This window comes from Neoarius graeffei, chromosome 7, assembly GCF_027579695.1.
Source record: "Neoarius graeffei isolate fNeoGra1 chromosome 7, fNeoGra1.pri, whole genome shotgun sequence".
In the NCBI taxonomy this organism is placed as follows: domain Eukaryota; kingdom Metazoa; phylum Chordata; class Actinopteri; order Siluriformes; family Ariidae; genus Neoarius; species Neoarius graeffei.
In genome coordinates, this window is record NC_083575.1 from 13290994 (window position 1) to 13309439 (window position 18446).

The 18446-nt window shown below is 40.1% G+C and overlaps 1 protein-coding gene across 1 annotated transcript in view; it reads left to right on the forward strand.

The window, feature by feature from the left end:
* cdh23 (cadherin-related 23) overlaps positions 1-18446 on the forward strand; it is a 727851-nt gene that overhangs the window by 512876 nt on the left and 196529 nt on the right. The window contains exons 23-28 of the mRNA XM_060925294.1: positions 2631-2820; positions 6165-6310; positions 6609-6828; positions 7670-7822; positions 8097-8210; positions 11628-11776. Coding sequence (XP_060781277.1) covers positions 2631-2820; positions 6165-6310; positions 6609-6828; positions 7670-7822; positions 8097-8210; positions 11628-11776 — 972 coding nt within the window. The remainder of the gene's footprint in view (positions 1-2630; positions 2821-6164; positions 6311-6608; positions 6829-7669; positions 7823-8096; positions 8211-11627; positions 11777-18446) is intronic.

Genomic DNA, 18446 nt, shown 5'->3' on the forward strand with positions numbered 1-18446 from the left:
TTTCAAAAGTTATTATTCATTGATAATTACATACTAAGCATGCTAATCTGTTAAAAATCATTATCTTAACCAGCTTCATGAGGTAGTCACCTGGAATGCCTCGTCAAAAGTTAATTAGTGGACTAGTTTCTTGCTGTACAACTGGACAACTGTCGTAATCCATATTATGTCAAGAACTGCTCAGCTAAGTAAAGAGAAACGACATCTGTCATTACTTTAAGACATGAAGTGTCCTTTAATTAAAAAAAAAAGAAAAAAAACATTGAATTAGAAGGTGTATCCAGACTTTTGACTGGTACTGTATACTCATGGATGGCTGTTGTTGTTGTTGATTACTTTAAGGTGTATAGATAATACCTTCTGTTTATAAATGTTTACATGCAAGCACTTTATTGCCCTTCATCACATCCTGTTTATTTGCTAATTAGGTCCATGAATATGTCCATTAATTAACAAGCCAGCTCAAAACTTAATTAAGAAGTTCGGGTTTGGACTAATCAAAATGTAGCCTGCAGTGAACTGCAAAGGTAATTACCTTCTCACAATGATTAGAGAGGAACCTGTCAGCTTTTATACACTAGGAAACACAAAGTGTGTGTGTGTTTTATTAAAGTATGACTTGTTCCACAGCATTAATGTAATGTGACTCTAATTAGTTAAAATGTGATGTTGGTACATTGTTGTGGTATTAGAGGAATAAAACAGAGACATGCTGTGAGATGGAGGTAATCCTCTTCATAGTAACTGTTTTGTGTCAGGCCACATCACAATACCAGGGCGATGATTCATTTCCTGTAACAGCATGGCCCCAAGTGTTTTATTTCCTTTTCATTGTGCTTTGTTGCCACAAAAATACTGCCATGCGTTCGAATGTCGTGAACGTTTCATTGCGTCAGACACGCAATCTAAAAGCGTCCTTGACTTGTCTGAATTCAGATCCTGCTCTTTTCTGTTCCTAATTTCCAACTTATAGCTAATTTCCATCACCTGTAACTTATGATAAAAGGTTGTAATCAGCCAGTAAATATTTACTGTTTCGTTGCGAATGAGAAGACATTTTTAAAGGTAGACTGCCTTTCTGATTATTTCAAGTGTAGGTCATAAAAAGAATTTTCCCTGACACCCAATTATTTTTGTTTAGTGGACTGAAAGCTACTGAATTCGAATCACAGACATCCAATTTTATTCTTTTTTAATTTTTTTTTAAAAATAGAACAGGATAAAGCGGCTAGAGATAATGAGATGGGATGAGAACAGTTAATAATCAATTTAGGGCCACATGGCCCTAAATTTTTTTTCCTGCTTCACCATGACCCAATTCAAGATACTACATCATGCATCACGTGGTGAGCTTTCGCCGTTTGCGTGAGGCATTATGGGATATAAATTTGAAACAGGTGAGTGTGTGAATGAAACGTGGAAGACCAACTACAGTAACGGAAAGTGAGAAGAAAAGACGTTATGTTGCGAAGGAAAGGAAATGCAGGACCAAACTAATAAATATCGGCGGTCAGCGAGCACCTCGGTGTGATCATTTGTTCGTTTAGCAACAGAATGATGGAACTGTCAGTGCACGGTAAAGGTAAACCTGTAGATGGCAGTAATGCAACACTGTGGATGCCAGCTGCCGTAAAATCCAAAAGAAGAAGGAGCACCTGCGCATGCGCACACGGACTTTGTCTGTCTGCTTCACTGTGCGAAGTGAGCGATTTCAGGCACATTATTTGCTCGGGAATCCCCTCTAATTAAACAACTTCCCAGCCACAGAATGAACTGATATTTTGTGAGATATTACAGAAATAAACATATATCACAATGACCCAATTTCAGAGGGAACTAAATTTCACCGACTTTATGAAATCGAAAGGCCATCTAGCTTTAACTTTTCAGACTCCCAGGATGCTTCAGTGTCGTTCTTGAATCATTCATGTCATTTATTTATGAAAATAAATGACCCCTTTAAGGGGTCATTTAAGGGGTTAAAACTGGTTAACATCAAATTTCATCTTTTTTCATGTACATCTTAATGATTTTAAATGTATTTTAGAAATAATGGGATTAGAGGTCACACATACACACTGGTACACTTTGTAAGTGTGTGTGTGTGTGTGTGAGAGAGAGAGAGAGAGAGAGAGAGAGAGAGAGCAGATAAATTGTAACTACAATCCAACCCAGTTGAGTGAACTTGAAAATTCACTGCTCTTTAATGCTGCTTGTAAGAGCATGAATGACATTTGGTGCCTGCGCTCTCTCTCTCTCTCTCTCTCTCTCTCTTTGTCTCTCTCTGCGTGTGTGTGTGAGAGAGTCTCCCAGTACCCAGCGCAGCACTGGCATTTCCTTGCTGTCTCTTTCTCAATAATTCATAACCCAAGGACCCTTTGTTTCTCTAATGACCAATTAGGCAATTTGCAGCATTTCTCCATTAGTGCTGTGAAGTGATCATCTCTTTAAAAATGTAACAGTAAAGTATGAGACAACAATGTGCTTTGCCTCCAGGCACATAAATTTCCCATCATGCTCTTCAGGTGGCTTCGGTTCCTCTGATTTAATTTTGCCTGAGGCCAGTGTGTCAGGTGAGTGTTCTGAGCACTACGTTAGCTGTTTGTTTCTGTCTTTCTCTCTTTGCGCAGGTGCTGGCCCTGGACACCGATAATGGAGAGAACGGGACAGTTGTGTACAGTATCAGTCCAACAAACCCTTATTACATCATCAACAACAGAACTGGGAAGATCCGCACCAGCGGCGCCGTGCTGGACAGAGAGAGTCTGGATCCACGAGCTGCCCAGCTCATGAGGACCATCATCATCTCAGCCACTGATCGTGAGTACAACACACACACACACACACACACACACACACACACACACACACACACACACACACACACATACACACGGCAGTATGTTGGATTTATGCTGCAACAATAAGGTAACACTTTATTTGGATAGTTTAATGGGGCATCTCTCCAAACATCTGTCATCAGATGTTTCATCATAAAGCAGTCTACCAACTGATTTTCAACATCTCAAAAGACTGAAAGTGAAATCATGATCGGATTAAGAGCAAAGTATTAGTCTATAAATGATCCACTAAATAAGGTGCCAGGAGCTGGAACATCCACATAAAGTGAAAAAATAAAATTAGTCATTAATAGTCAATAGAATGGGTCAAGATGATCTACTAAATATAAACGAGCACACATTATTGACAGATTGATAATTATTTTATCGACTGATGGATAGATGTGTGGATTTGGGTGGATGGACGGAAGGGTGGATGGATGAATGGGTGGATATGTGGTTCGGTGGGTGAATGAATCAAGGATGGATGGATGGTTGGACGGATATGTATATGGGTGGGTAGATGGATGGATGGATGGATGGATGGATGGATGGGTGGATGGATATGTATGGGTGGCTGACTGGATAGATGGATGTAGATATTGGTGGATGGATGGATGGATGTGTATATGGGTGGTATATACAGTGTCTTGCAAAAGTATTCATCCCCCTTGGTGTTTGTCCTGTTCTGTCGCATTACAAGATGGAATTAAAATGGATTTTTGGAGGGTTATCACCATTTGATTTACACAACATGTCTACCACTTTAAAGGTGCAAATTGTTGTTTTATTGTGACACAAACAATGATTGAGATGAAAAAACAGAAATCTGGAGTGTGCATAGATAGGTATTCACCCCCTTTTGTACGAAACCCCTAAATAAGAGCTGGTCCAACCAATTCACTTCATAAGTCATATAATTAATTGATTAAGATCCAGATGTGTGCAATCAAAGTGTCACATGATGTCTGGATAAATCAACCTGTTCTGGAAGGACCCTGACTCTGCAACACTACTAAGCAAGCAACATGAAAACCAAGGAGCCTCCAAACAGGTCAGAGACAAAGTTGTGGAGAAGTATAGATCAGGGTTGGGTTATAAAAAAATATCCCAAACTTTGTATATCCCACGGAGCGCCATTAAATCCATTATAGCAAAATGGAAAGAATGTGGCACCACTACAAACCTGACAAGAGAAGGCCGCCCACCAAAACTCACAGACCGGGCAAGGAGGGCATTAATCAGAGATGCAACAAAGACACCGAAGATAACACTGAATGAGCTGCAAAGATCCATAACAGAGATGGGAGTATCTGTCCATAGGACCACTTTAAGCTGTACACTCCACAGAGAGGGGCTCTATGGAAAAGTGGCCAAAAAACAGTCATTGCTTAAGAAAACATGTTTGGAGTTTGCCCAACAGCATGTGGCAGACTCCTCAAACACATGCAAGAAGATTCTCTGGTCAAATGAGACTAAAATTGATCTTTTTGGCCATCATGGGAAATGCCATGTGTGGTGCAAAACCAACACCCTGAGAACACCTTTCCTACAATAAAGCATGGTGGTGGCAGCATCATGCTGTGGGGATATTTTTCATCTGCAGGGACAGCAAAGCTGGTCAGGACTGAAGGAAAGAAGACACTAAATACAGGGCAATTCTGAAGGAAAACCTGTTTGAATCAGCCAGAGGTTTCAGACTGGAATGAAGGTTCATGTTCCAGCAGGACAATGACCCTAAACATACTGCTAAAGTTACACTGGAGTGGTTTAAAGGGAAACATTTAAATGTCTTGGAATGGCCTAGTCAAAGCCTAGACCTCAATCCAATTGAGGATCTGTGGCATAACTTGAAGATTGCTGTACACCAATGCAACCCATCTAACTTGAAGGAGTTGGAGCAGTTTTGCCTTGAGGAATGGGCAAAAATCCCAGTGGCTAGATGTGCTAAGCTAATAGAGACATACCGCAAGGGATTTGCAGCTGTAATTGCAGCAAAAGATGGCTCTATAAAGTATTAAATTTTTGGGGGGTGAATACTTATGCACACTCCAGATTTCTGTTTTCATCTTAATTATTGTTTGTGTCACAATAAAACAACAATTTGCACCCTTAAAACTGTAGGCATGCTGTGTAAATCAAATGGTGCCCCCCCCAAAAAAAAAGAAAAGAAAAAGAAAAAAAATCAATTTTAATTCCAGCTTGTAATGCAGCAAAACAGGACAAACACGAAGGGGAATGAATAGTGTAAATGGATGGATGGATGAATGAGTGAGTGGATGGATGGATGAATGAATGTGTATATGGGTGGATATATGGATGGATGGATGGATGGATGGATGGATGGATGTGTATATGGGTGGGTATTTGGAGGGATGGGTGGATGGATGGATGTGGATATGGGTGGATATATAGATATATGGATGGATATATGGGTGGGTATGTAGATGAATGGGTGAATGGGGTGGATGGCTGGGTATATGGATGGATGTATGGATGGATGTGTATACGGATGGATGGATGGATGGATGGATGTGTATATGGGTGGATATATAGATCAATGAATGGATGGATGTGTATATGGATGGATGGATGTGTATATGGGTGGATATGTAGATGGATGAATGTGTATATGGGTGGGTATATAGATGAATGGATGGAAGGATGGATGGTTGAATGGATGGATGTCTATGTGGGTAGGTAGATGGATGGATGGATGGATGGAGGGAGGGAGGGAGGGTGGGTGGGTACATAGATGGATGCAGAGATGGATGGACAGGTTACAGCTGCAGCACAGTACAATAATAAAACGCAGTACAAATGCTAATCAACAACAGAATGTTTATTCATTTGTATTTTATTTTAGCTTTTTTTAATTTGGTATTTTCTTCGTTCTGTCTGTATGCCTGCTGATCTCTCTTTCGGAAATGTGTATGTTTCTGCATTTATATCTATAGCCCTGTCCAAAAGTAACTTTCTAAACCATATATAATCATATCAGTCAGAAAGAAGAAAGAAAGAAAGAAAGAAAGAAAGAAAGAAAGAAAGAAAGAAAGAAATTTTTGTAACATTATAATATGAATATAACCCAAATATCATGAAATTGTTGGTCAAGTCAGAACAGCCTTTGTCGAGCAGGCATAGTGTTGTTTTTGTGTGATCCATGTCTCCTTGTCTGAGTGTCTCTGATCCTTAAATTGCTTCTCAAACCCTTTTTCTCTCTTTTTAACGATTTCTTCCCCTTGAGTGGATTTAATGACTGAAGTGAACTCATGTTCGAGTTTGTGTTTGGGTTTGTACTTAATGCTCTACCTCCCTCTTGAGGTGGAAACCCACCACTGCGCTCCTCAGCCAGCGCCACAGTCAGTGTCAATCTGCTGGACCTTAACGACAATGACCCTACCTTCCTCAACCTGCCATTCATCGCCGAGGTCCCGGAGGGTCTTCCTATCGGCTCGTCTGTCTTCAGGGTTGGTTTGGGTTTCTTCATCTTCTTTTGTTCCTTGAGTTGGCATGGGCAATGTGTCAAAATATCATATAGCAATATTTGAAGATATATTGAAGATTTGTGCATGCAAAACAGCAGTACCACATTTAAAAAAAATATCAACCTGCAAAAGAAAAATTGCAAGTAAAAAAAAACCCACTTCACCTGTGTAGTGTTTGCTGCCAAGTGTGTACCAGATTTATAAGTCCAACCAGGAAGCACAGACTATTTTCCCACATGAAAGTTGCTGATTTAAAACTCTGCATGTTGTGGACGCTCAGGTGCAGGTCCAGGACCCAGATGAGGCGGAGAACGGGGCGGTGACGTTGGTGTTAGAGATGGGCACGCCCCGGCTGGACTTCCGCCTCAACAGCAGCACAGGTGTGCTGTTCTCCACAGTAGTTCTGGACCGTGAGCAGATCGCACAGTACCAGCTGCGACTAGTGGCGTTTGATGCAGGGCAGTACCCACGCACCTCCACCAGCACCATCACCATCACGGGTACGATCCAGAGCGAGTGTCGGATACTGAGTGACACAGCTGGAGAGGTTAATTCCAGCTGCAGCACAGTTCACTCGTTCAATCTAGTGATTTTAGTTTAGTCACCTAGGTTAAATGTTTGTCTGTCTGTCTGTATCTCTGTCTGTCTGTCTGCTTCATCTGTCTGTTGGTCTGTCTGTCTGTTAGCCAATCTGTCTGTTGGTCTATCTGTAGGTCTGTCTGTCCATCTGTCGGTCTGTCTGTGAATCTGTCTGTTAGCCAGTCTGTCTGTATATCTGTCTGTTGGACTGTCTTTTGGTCTGTCTGTCTATTTGTCTGTCTGTCTGTCTGTCTGTCTGTCTGTCTGTTGGACAGTTTGTCAAACTGTCTATCTGTCAGTGGGTTGGTCTGCCTTTCAATATCTTAGTCTGTCTATTTGTCCATCTGTCTAGTTGCCTGTCTCTCTGTCTGTCAGGCTGTCTGTCTTTTCTCACAATTGGTCTGCCTGTGTGCCTGTCTGTGAATTTCTGTCTGCCAGTCTCTATGTGTCTATCTATTTGTTTGTCTACCAGTCTGTTAGTCTATCGATCTTACTGTCTATCTGCCTGTCTTTCTGTGAGTTGGTATATCTGTCTGTCTGTCTGTCTGTCAGTCTGTTTGCCTTTGGACTGTTGGTTGGTCTCTGTGTTTGTCTCTTGGTTTGTCTGTATATCCATTGATCTGTTTGTCTCTTGAGCAGTCTCTCTGTCTGTCTTTCTGGCTATCATTTCAATCTTTGTCTTTTTGTTAACCTGCCAAATCATCATCATCATCCTCATGTCTGTGTCTGTCTGTCTCTCTATCTGTCTCTCTGTTTCTGTAGTGTTGGACATGAATGATGAGACCCCTACGTTTTCCCCACGCGTGTACAACGCATCAGTGTTGGAGAACGTTCCGCGGGATTTCGTGGTCGTGCGGCTCAACTGTTCTGATAACGATGCTGGACTCAATGCTGAACTCAGCTATTTCATCACAGGTCAGAGGTCAAAGGAGATTGTTATACTATTGAACATTGCTTTTCTTTGCGAAGGGATTTGGGGACCCGTGTGCGTGCTTCCGCATTTGTGTATGATGTTTATGTATCATGTATGCAATCTGGGAGATTCTCTCCACTGTGTGTGTGTGTGTGTGTGTGTGTGTGTGTGTGTGTGAGAGAGAGAGAGAAAATACATCATGTTCATTTTTGTTTTTATTGTATTAAATGTGTGTTAAATACAACACATCATGCTGTGTGTGTGTGTGTTATCCAGGTGGAAATCAGGATGGGAAATTCAGTGTGGGCTTCAGGAACGGTGTGGTGCGCACTGTCGTGGATCTGGACCGAGAAACACAAGCCTCATACAGACTCATCATTGAGGCTATCGGTGAGTCTTTTCATCTACACCTCTTTGCGTGTGTGAGTGTGTGGGTGGGTGTGTGGGTGGGTAGGTAGGTAGGTAAGTGGTCTTTGTCTCAGCTACAGGTAAGATTTGCTCATCAGGTTCAGTGATGCATGCAGCAATGTGAGCAAGTGTAGCACAACACCTTCACTTCCTGTGTGAAGAGTGCAGCACTGAGGTTTCCTGTTTGGAGTGAAACTGTGGTGGTAGAGGTGCAGTGTGTGTAACTAACAGTGAGTTTATCCTCTGCTACGCAAACACACTAATTTTACTCAGCCACATGAACATATTCAAATAAATGCATCCTAGACTGAAAGATGAAAAGTTAGAAATTGTTGCTCTGGGTTCTGAGTATCACAGCAGGCTGGACATTTATCAAAATGAAATGAACTGCATTATAGAGTTAATATGCTCAGAAATAGGAAAGGATATACGTATCACATTATCTGGGCATCTATCTATCTATCTGTCTATCTGTCTGTCTGTCTGTTTTTTTCTTTGAGCATCATATTCTCCAAGGTAGATTTCTTTACATTAATACAAAAGTAACAAGATCACAGAGTCATCTATATCCCCCGCCCTATATACCACGTTTCAAGATATTATTTGTCCCATTTTTCAAGTTGTGCTGCAGGAAACCAACCCGACCTCTTTACACTGACCTCAGCAGCCCATGGCATAAACCCACCGGACCTTTGGTCCAGATGAGCTCAAAATTAAAATTTCTCACATTTCTTAGTATCAAAAGGCACATATGCATTATTTAATCAACACATATACCAACTTTCAAGACCATACCACTCATAGTTTTCAAGTTCTGCTCCGGAAACAAAACCTACCCCTAAGACTAACCTGAGAGATTAAGTCTGAAATTGTTTCTATAGAAACATGAAACATTAAAATTTCTCAAATTTCTTAGTATGAAAAGGCACACCTACATCACCTTGTTAACATGTGTACCGAATTTCAAATCCGTATCCTGAATAGTTTGGGATATATGCTCCGGAAACAAACATTACTCTTAGAAACTAAGTCAAATCTATTTTTTATGTAAAAATTTGAAAAAAAAAAAAAAATATATATATATATATATATATATATATATATATATAATTTTTTCAAAAATCCAAAATAAATAGCAAAAGGCACCACTTCACATGTCACTTGATATGTATACAAAGTTTCATGACTATATCTTTAGTAGTTTTAAAGATATGGCCCGGAAACGAAAACGTGACCGGATGGATGGAACGAATCCATTTCTATATCCCCCGCCCAAACAAAGTTGGGCGGAAGATAACTAACCATTAAAAGTGTATGTACTGGGGGCGTTGTAGCTCAGGTGGTTAAGGCGCCATACCATGAATGCGGGCGACCCGGGTTCGATTCCGGCCCGAGGTCATTTCCCGATCCCTTCCCGTCTCTCCCGCTCATTTCCTGTCTCTACACTGTCCTATCCAATAAAGGTGCAAAAAGCCCAAAAAAATATCTTTAAAAAAAAAGTGTATGTACTGTATCTTTATAGCCACTCTGGCCTGTAACACTGCTTCTTTATTCACGTTATCAGAAAATTATTTGCATTTCAGAAGGACAGTGGAGCAATCATTTCCATGAATGATATTGTAAAAAAACAAACAAACAACAAAACCAGCATCAAGTCATGTTCTCAAAGTTGGCATACTGTAAGGTTAGATGTTAAATTAAAAAATATATATTTTTTGACTCACAATCACCATGTTTAGCATGATTTCAGTAAATGTTGTGTTATATTTGCAATATTTTATTCAGTTAATAACTTGAATTTCCCATAATTTTGACAACATATGAAAACAATATTGTCACAGTGATGGGAAATTGAAGTTAAGTTAATAAGAAATTACAAACTCAAAGTAGAAAGCTACAAAGTAGAAAATGTCACATGAGCGACTTTCAGAGTTAAATTTAAAAATGTATAAATAATTTGCTGAATATCGCAGCACACCCCGTCTTCTCATATATGAACAATATTAATTAAATACAATATTACTATTATTCGAAAAATAAATTACACTGTAAAAAAAAAATCCGTTGTTTTTACGGAAAAACACTGGCAGCTGTGGTTGCCAGAATAATCCTGTTAAAAATACAGTGAAATGTAAACAACATTACAGAATAACTTGTACATTTCACTGGGATTCCATGTACAATTAATGATAACTAAATGTAAATTTTACAGGTATTCAATGTACAATAATCAAAACATAACTGTTAATTTTACGGATATTCATTGTACAATAAACAATGATTCAAAATGGTTACAAGCAATGATCTACTAGACAGATATTTTTTGGGGGGCTTTTTTCACCTTTATTGGATAGGACAGTGTAGAGACAGGAAATGAGCTGGAGAGACAGACGGGGAGGGATTGGGAAATGACCTTGGGTTGGCATCGAACCCAGGTCCCCGGATTCATGGTATGGCACCTTAGTCGACTGAGCCACGATGGTGGCTATTTTTTTTTATTGTTTTAACAGGGCAATGATGTAATTTTAACCATCACATTCTGTTTTAGTATTTGTCTGTGTTTAAATTACAACAATTTGTAAATTCTACAAAAAAATATGATCAATTCAACATATTCTTACTGTTAAATTAACAGTGGTATTTGGTTAGGAGTTTTACAGTATATTGATGTAAATTACACACTGCTTCATTGTTTTTGTGTTTACAGTTTTTTTTTATGTTATGATTTTACATAAATTCACTGTTAATTCTACGGACATTTTTTACAGTGTACACTATTTTTTCCAACGTCAAAGTACTCGGGACTTATATAGATTTTATTATGAAATAAATATTTTATTTAATGCATTAAGATGGATTTTCTATCGTCTATTATAGAAATGCTATGATTCTATGAGTTGTTTATTATTATTATTATTATTATTATTATTATTCCTAAAGTTTAATTTAAAGCATTTTGATTTTCACAGTGCGTCAAGTTCACAAGTCCATTATTATGGGATTTGATTGGTCATCAGTATCAATGTTTACAACTAAAAAGGGTCACATTTGACCAAGGAAACAGTAAACACAACCACAAGATGAAGACAGATGCACCTCTGAGCTCTGAACTTTATTGGGTGATTTTTTTTAATTGTTCAGATGATCAGATTTAGCATTACGACCTCGAGATGGTCTACATTTAATCATTTGGCAGATGCTTTTTTCCCCTGTAAAAAACAGTTTACAAGTGAGACAGAAACAAAGAAAAAAAAAATCAAACTAAAAGATAAGCAGTTGCAAGTCTTGATCATTGGCAGTCCTGGGATTTGAACCCATAACCTTCCAGTCACCTTAATAAGTCACTGCGCTGCCATTTGCAAAAGTTTTGATGGGTTATTGGTATTCTTTTTCCTGTAGACAACGGCCCAGCTGGGGACAGAAAAACAGGCACAGCTACCGTCTACATCGAAGTTCTGGATGTCAACGATAACAGACCCATCTTCCTTCAGAACAGCTACGAGACTACTATTCTGGAGAACATCCCGAGAGGAACCAGTGTACTCCAGGTACATTTCATAAACACACATCACGCTTCAATACAAGTGCAAACACTGATACAATGTGAAGAAATACAAAAATGCTACCATTAGAAGAAAAAAAAACTATGTATGTTTGTGACATTTCTTATTATAGTTGCGCACACTACACTCACTGTTTTCACTACAGTCGATTGCTGATCTTGACGTCACTGAGACCCTCATCTCAAATTAGGCGAATGGTGAAGCTCTAATAACTGTTAGTAAAACGGAGAACAGAAGGAACATTTTAAAATGAACTATTGTGATTTTGGGTGGCACGGTGGTGTAGTGGTTAGCACTTTCGCCTCACGGCATGAAGGTTCTGGGTTTGAGCCCAGCGGCTGGCGAGGGCCTTTCTGTGCGGAGTTTGCATGTTGTCCGCGTGGGTTTCCTCCGGGTGCTCCGGTTTCCCCCACAGTCCAAAGACATGCAGGTTAGGTTAACTGGTGGCTCTAAATTGACCGTAGGTGTGAATGTAAGTGTGAATGGTTGTCTGTGTCTATGTGTCAGCCCTGTGATGACCTGGCGACTAGTCCAGGGTGTACCCTGCCTCTCGCCCGTAGTCAGCTGGGATAGGCTCCAGCTTAACTTGCAGGATAAGTTCCATTATTTGGTTCAGGAAACTGGTGGATATATATATATATTTTTTTTTTCAAAACAGACGTTAAATGATTCATCAAAATGTTTTAAGAAATCGTCACATATTTCAAGTAATGAGTTTATATTTAATTATTTAATTTGTATGATTGTTTGAATGACCAATGAGTTATCGTGTGAACACAGGCCCATCGGACTCTCCAGCTGCCAAAATCTCTGTTATATAGAAACCCACTGGAATTAAATTGAATACATTTCTCTGAACAAAGGTAAAGTGTAAGTGTGGACAGTGTGTCTAAGACATACTAAATCATTTTGATTGTAAGATGTGTTTCATATCTTAACCAGAGAAGGAGCGGATGATTCAAAATATCCGAATGTGCATGTACGTCAGAAATGTATATGCACCACGGTGACTTTTCTGATGACTGTAGAAACCTGGCAATCCTGATGATAAATGATATTATCCTCTTGTATGTGTGTGTGTGTGTGTGTGTGTGTAAGTTCCTTGACAGGAAACACACCTACTGAATTGAACACAGTTGAACAAAGGTACATTTAAAACCACAAATCAACCTGCTAGACTGTATACAGGATGAGTGCATGTTTTTGATTCTCAACTATTTATTACGGCATTACTGTAAAAATTCACTCGCTATATATTCACCCTATAGCTTCAATCAGCTGTTCTAACCTCTAGATATTACCTTATTTAAGGTTTAATGTCATGTCCAGAATCTATAACCATGAGCCTTTGCTCACTGCAGGATTCCTGGGCCTTGGCTTAGGTACTTGGTGATGGCTAAAGGCAGAGGCTCCAACTCTCCCGCCATGGGCGGGAGATCTCCCACTTTATGGAACATTTAGAAAATCCTCCCGACCTCCCGCTGACAACATAAAAATCTCCCACCCGTCCTTACTACACATGATTAGTTAAAAAAATATAGAACTTGATACGTTTATGTTGACAAATTAATAGTTGACTTTCCGCTTTTCGTGTGTCTGACATTGTATGGGTGGACTCAAGTGTGTACTCCGCGGTATATGCCGATTCCCCGGTCGGTACACTGATCAGCGTAACGGGGAGATTGGAGTGAATGCCGGAGGCGCGCATGTGAATCGAGCGGAATTCGGTACGCCGCGGGGTACACACTTGAGCCCACCCAATGTCTTAGCAGTTACCGATAAAGCATACAGATGGCGCTATTAATGATATGCACGAGAGAACTAGAAAACCCGCGACACTCAACCATTTTGTTTGTTTTTTTGCGTCTGCATTTCGTCTGCATTTATCGCCTGCTTGTCTTTAACTTTATGTTCTCTTGAATGAGATAATGAAACGAAGTTCCGTTGGTGGAAATGGCGAAAGCCAAACTACGAAGAAAAAATATCAGAAAATCACCAAGATAAAGTTTGGATCGCCCGTCATGATGGTCGCCAGGGACGAATGGCGGACTATTTTGGACGGCAGCAAGACGACCCTATATCTGACAAGGTTAGATCACCAGACCAGACATTAGATTTTAACAAACTTGTCTGACTTTTTTTGCCTGACTTTTACTAACTTAGACTTAGAAATAGAATATTATTAGAAGAACATTTTCATCAGAGGGTCTACCACTGGCAATTTATAATAGTCATTATTGACATTAACATTGACTTTAGGCATATTAAAGTTTGGTCTATAGTTACTGGATTTATCTAGATCTGTTACTATTAATAAGATTTAATTGACACGAAATTGACACGAAATGTGGTGAATCATTCATATATATATATATATATATATATATATATATATATATATACAAATACACATCATTATATATACATACACATTTTATATATAACTCGCCTTTGCGCCTACGGCACTCAAACTTGTCTCCCTCCGAGCTACTCGCAGAGAGGGAGAATCTCCCTCTTTGCAATTTCCCAAGTTGGAGCCTCTGTAAAGGTGAAATGTTACTAAAATTTAAAACTGGCGCTGTGCTGAGTATTTTAGTGGCACTATGTGTTACAGTACATGGTTTGTGTTTCGTGTTTATATCTCAGTAGCGTACTGTAGTAAGCACGGTATAGTAAGCTGCGCTTGCAGTTCATTCCTGTCTTGCTCAAGTTGAAACGACAACTTGGATTTGGTCAAGGCAGAACGCTGCGGAGTTCTCCGGAATGACGGCACTGAGGAAAACGAGTAGCGTCCAGAGCCGAGGCGCTTCCAGAGTTTCAGCTGAGGCTCGCCAGATGACGCCTGTCCACTGTATTCACTTTCTCCTGCAGAACATCCTCCATCACACGCCCCAGATCTTCCCGAGCAACGGCACGTCGCCAGGATGATCACACACCCTCCAAACACGAGGAACAGGCAGACAGTGCCGATGATGGTGGGGAGCGGGTGATGAAGGTCAGGGGATACAGAGCTGGAAAGATTGGACGGGAGGAGAGAGTAGGTGAAAGAAAGAGGAGTGAAGGTTGAGTTGACGGTGCCGTTCACGGAGTCCATGTCATCCAGCTCTGAAGAGAAAAGCAGAGTTTATCAGTTGATGCGATCTGGACTGGAGTTTTTGCAAATGTTTCTGTGCAGATTAACAGGATGTGGTGAGATGTGGGTGTTTTAACTGCACATATGAAGAAGGTTTGGCTAAAACACATTTCCTAAACAGAGCACAAATCAGTTCTGTTGCTCTGAAAGCAGTGTTGTGTCTGTATCATCGTTCATTTTTCTCCTAAAACGACACAACTAATTTAAGAACGGGTCATATTTTCCTCTGGTTATACTTTCATATAATGCTTTGGAAGATCTGTGAAACACATTCCAGTTATCGCTTACGTTATAGCAGTTGTAAAGCGTCATCTCTCACCAGCCTCTCTTTTTTTCCTCTCTCTTGAGGTTTATCAGACAGTTTGTCATGTTTGTCAAGTGCAAAGCCCTGAAGATTTCCTCATGGTGTTAAACTTACCAGCATATGTTTTTGGGCTAACGTACACTACCGTTCAAAAGTTTGGGGTCACCCAGACAATTTTGTGTTTTCCATGAAAAGTCACACTTTTATTTAGCACCATAAGTTGTAAAATGAATAGAAAATATAGTCAAGACATTTTTCTGGCCATTTTGAGCATTTAATCGACCCCACAAATGTGATGCTCCAGAAACTCAATCTGCTCAAAGGAAGGTCAGTTTTATAGCTTCTCTAAAGAGCTCAACTGTTTTCAGCTGTGCTAACATGATTGTACAAGGGTTTTCTAATCATCCATTAGCCTTCTGAGGCAATGAGCAAACACATTGTACCATTAGAACACTGGAGTGATAGTTGCTGGAAATGGGCCTCTATACACCTATGGAGATATTGCACCAAAAACCAGACATTTGCAGCTAGAATAGTCATTTACCACATTAGCAATGTATAGAGTGGATTTCTGATTAGTTTAAAGTGATCTTCATTGAAAAGAACAGTGCTTTTCTTTCAAAAATAAGGACATTTCAAAGTGACCCCAAACTTTTGAACGGTAGTGTATATTCTCCAACTTTTTTTTTATAGTTGATATTTGTATGTTTTGTGTTCAGTTCGGTCTTTTGTGCTTTCATTATCAGGCCAGTCTTTGTTTTCTGGAGAGCAGTTTGGTCATTCCGGCGTTTGTTGTAAGCTTTTTGGATTTAACTGTTTATGCTGTGGCAGAATGCATAAATGCGTTTCGGCTGTTTGTGTGTTGATTCTGAGTTTGGTTGTTATATTTAAGGTCCGGAGAGCAACTTTATTTTCAAGTTTAGTTTTAGGACCTGTATTCTCAGTGTTTGGTTTGGTTGTACTTCATGTTTTAGAGTTAAAATGGAGGCTGGGTATATTTACCTCGCCCGCAACGAAGTAAGCGCGGCGAAGTATTATAATCAGTCCGGTTTGTTTGTGTGTCTGTCTGTTAACAATCTAGCGTGTAGACGTTTGCACCGATTGACTTCAAATTTTCAGGGTAGGCGAGCAATTCTGATTAAATTTTGGGGGTAATCTGGTCAAGGTCACTGGAAAGGTCAACCTTTCGGTCAAATAACATATTTTCCATTATAACTCAAAAACAGGGGTGGCACGGTGGTGTAGTGGTTAGCACTGTCGCCTCACAGCAAGAAGGTCCGGCTTCGAGCCCCGTGGCCAGCGAGGGCCTTTCTGTGCGGAGTTTGCATGTTCTCCCCATTTCCGCGTGGGTTTCCTCTGGGTGCTCCGGTTTCCCCCACAGTCCAAAGACATGCAGGTTAGGTTAACTGGTGACTCTAAATTGAGCGTAGGTGTGAATGTGAGTGTGAATGGTTGTCTGTGTGTATGTGTCAGCCCTGTGATGACCTGGCGACTTGTCCAGGGTGTACCCCGCCTTTCACCCGTAGTCAGCTGGGATAGGCTCCAGCTTGCCTGTGACCCTGTAGAACAGGATAAAGCGGCTAGAGATAATGAGATGAGAATGAACTCAAAAACAGTTGCTGATAGACAGATGTTTACTATTATGAGCATTTAGGAACTCCCACATGGCCTTTCATTTGGCACCATGATCTTTGACCTTGAGTGACCTTGAAAGGTCAAAGTCAAGGTTACGGATTTTCAGAGGGCTGTAACTTGAAAACAGTTGATGGTAGACAGATATTTACCGTTATCAACTGCTAGGAAGTGCCATATGGGCTTTCATTTAGCATCATGATCTTTGACCTTGAGTGACCTTGAAAGGTCAGACTGAAGGTCATGGGTTTTCAAAGAGCTATAACTTTAAAATGGTTCATGATAGCCAGATGTTTACCATTATCAACATATAAGAAGTCCCATATGGGCTTTCAGTTGCCGCCATGACCTTTGACCTTCAATGACTTTGAAATGTCAAACTCAAGGTCATGGATTTTCACAGGACTACAACCTGACAGCTGGTGATTGAGAAAGATTACCATTATCAGCATACAGGTATAAAATAAGTGCTGCCAGGCAAGGTTTGTTTTGCCTGGCAATGCTTGTTTTGTTTGGTTTACAGAGATGTTGGGCTCAGCTGGTCTTGGTGTTTAAGGGATTTTAGGCCAAGGTTTGGGCCCTTTGTTATTTTGTGGCATGGTGTATCATTGCCTGCGAGTGGAGGAATCTGTTCTCATTCTGATTCAATTCAGTGCTTTTATCTAATTGTGTGTCTTATTGAGTCAGATATTTGAAAACAACAACACACACACACACATATATATGCATACATTATATTTGTCTTATACTCTTTACAGGGACATTCCATTGACATAATTATAAATGCTGTTTTGTTTATGGAAAAAAAAAAGAAAACAGTTTTCCTCATAGAGACAAGCCGACTGTCCCTACAAACTCAAACATGAGCTATTCCAATCCGTTTGTTTCCACACATAACACGGCTGACATTTGAAGTGATCACATCCCTGTGAAATAAATTCCTGTACAAGTGAGCTTGCTTGAATGTGCTTTAGCATAATACAAATGAGGATTATTAAACTATCTCCTCCCACACACACACAGACACCAATATACGTTACATGCACACGCCTGATTTGCTGATGACCAATCCCTCGCTTGGCTCAGTAGCGTTTGTAAATGTCAGCGTGCTAAATTCTGGGTTGATCACAGACAGCATGGCTTAACCGTTTAGCAAAAACACACTGGGATGTGAAATTAGTCCGAAATGTCAGAAATGTCCCGAAAAGGCCACGGACACAAGTTCACTCATTAAAGAAACTCCATCATTAACAAGCACATACTCATTAACTGAAATGTAAATACTCATTTACACAACACAAAAAAAAGTGTCACTGATACACTATACACTACTTTCTGTCATGAACATAGATGTGTACAAATTTCAGAGATATGTCTATCAAGAAACACAGCGTTACCTTAACAACACCGTGAATGTGTAGTGTCGCTGCGGCGCTGGCTTTGTTTCTGTCTTTCCATGCTGAGAAGAAGAGCATGCATGGAGAAGAAAAATACATACAGGCCCAAGAGGGAGCGCTCAGTATCATGACAAAGTTGAACTGCTGTTCAGAAATGGACAAGACAGTGCAGGCCAAACAGACTCGCCA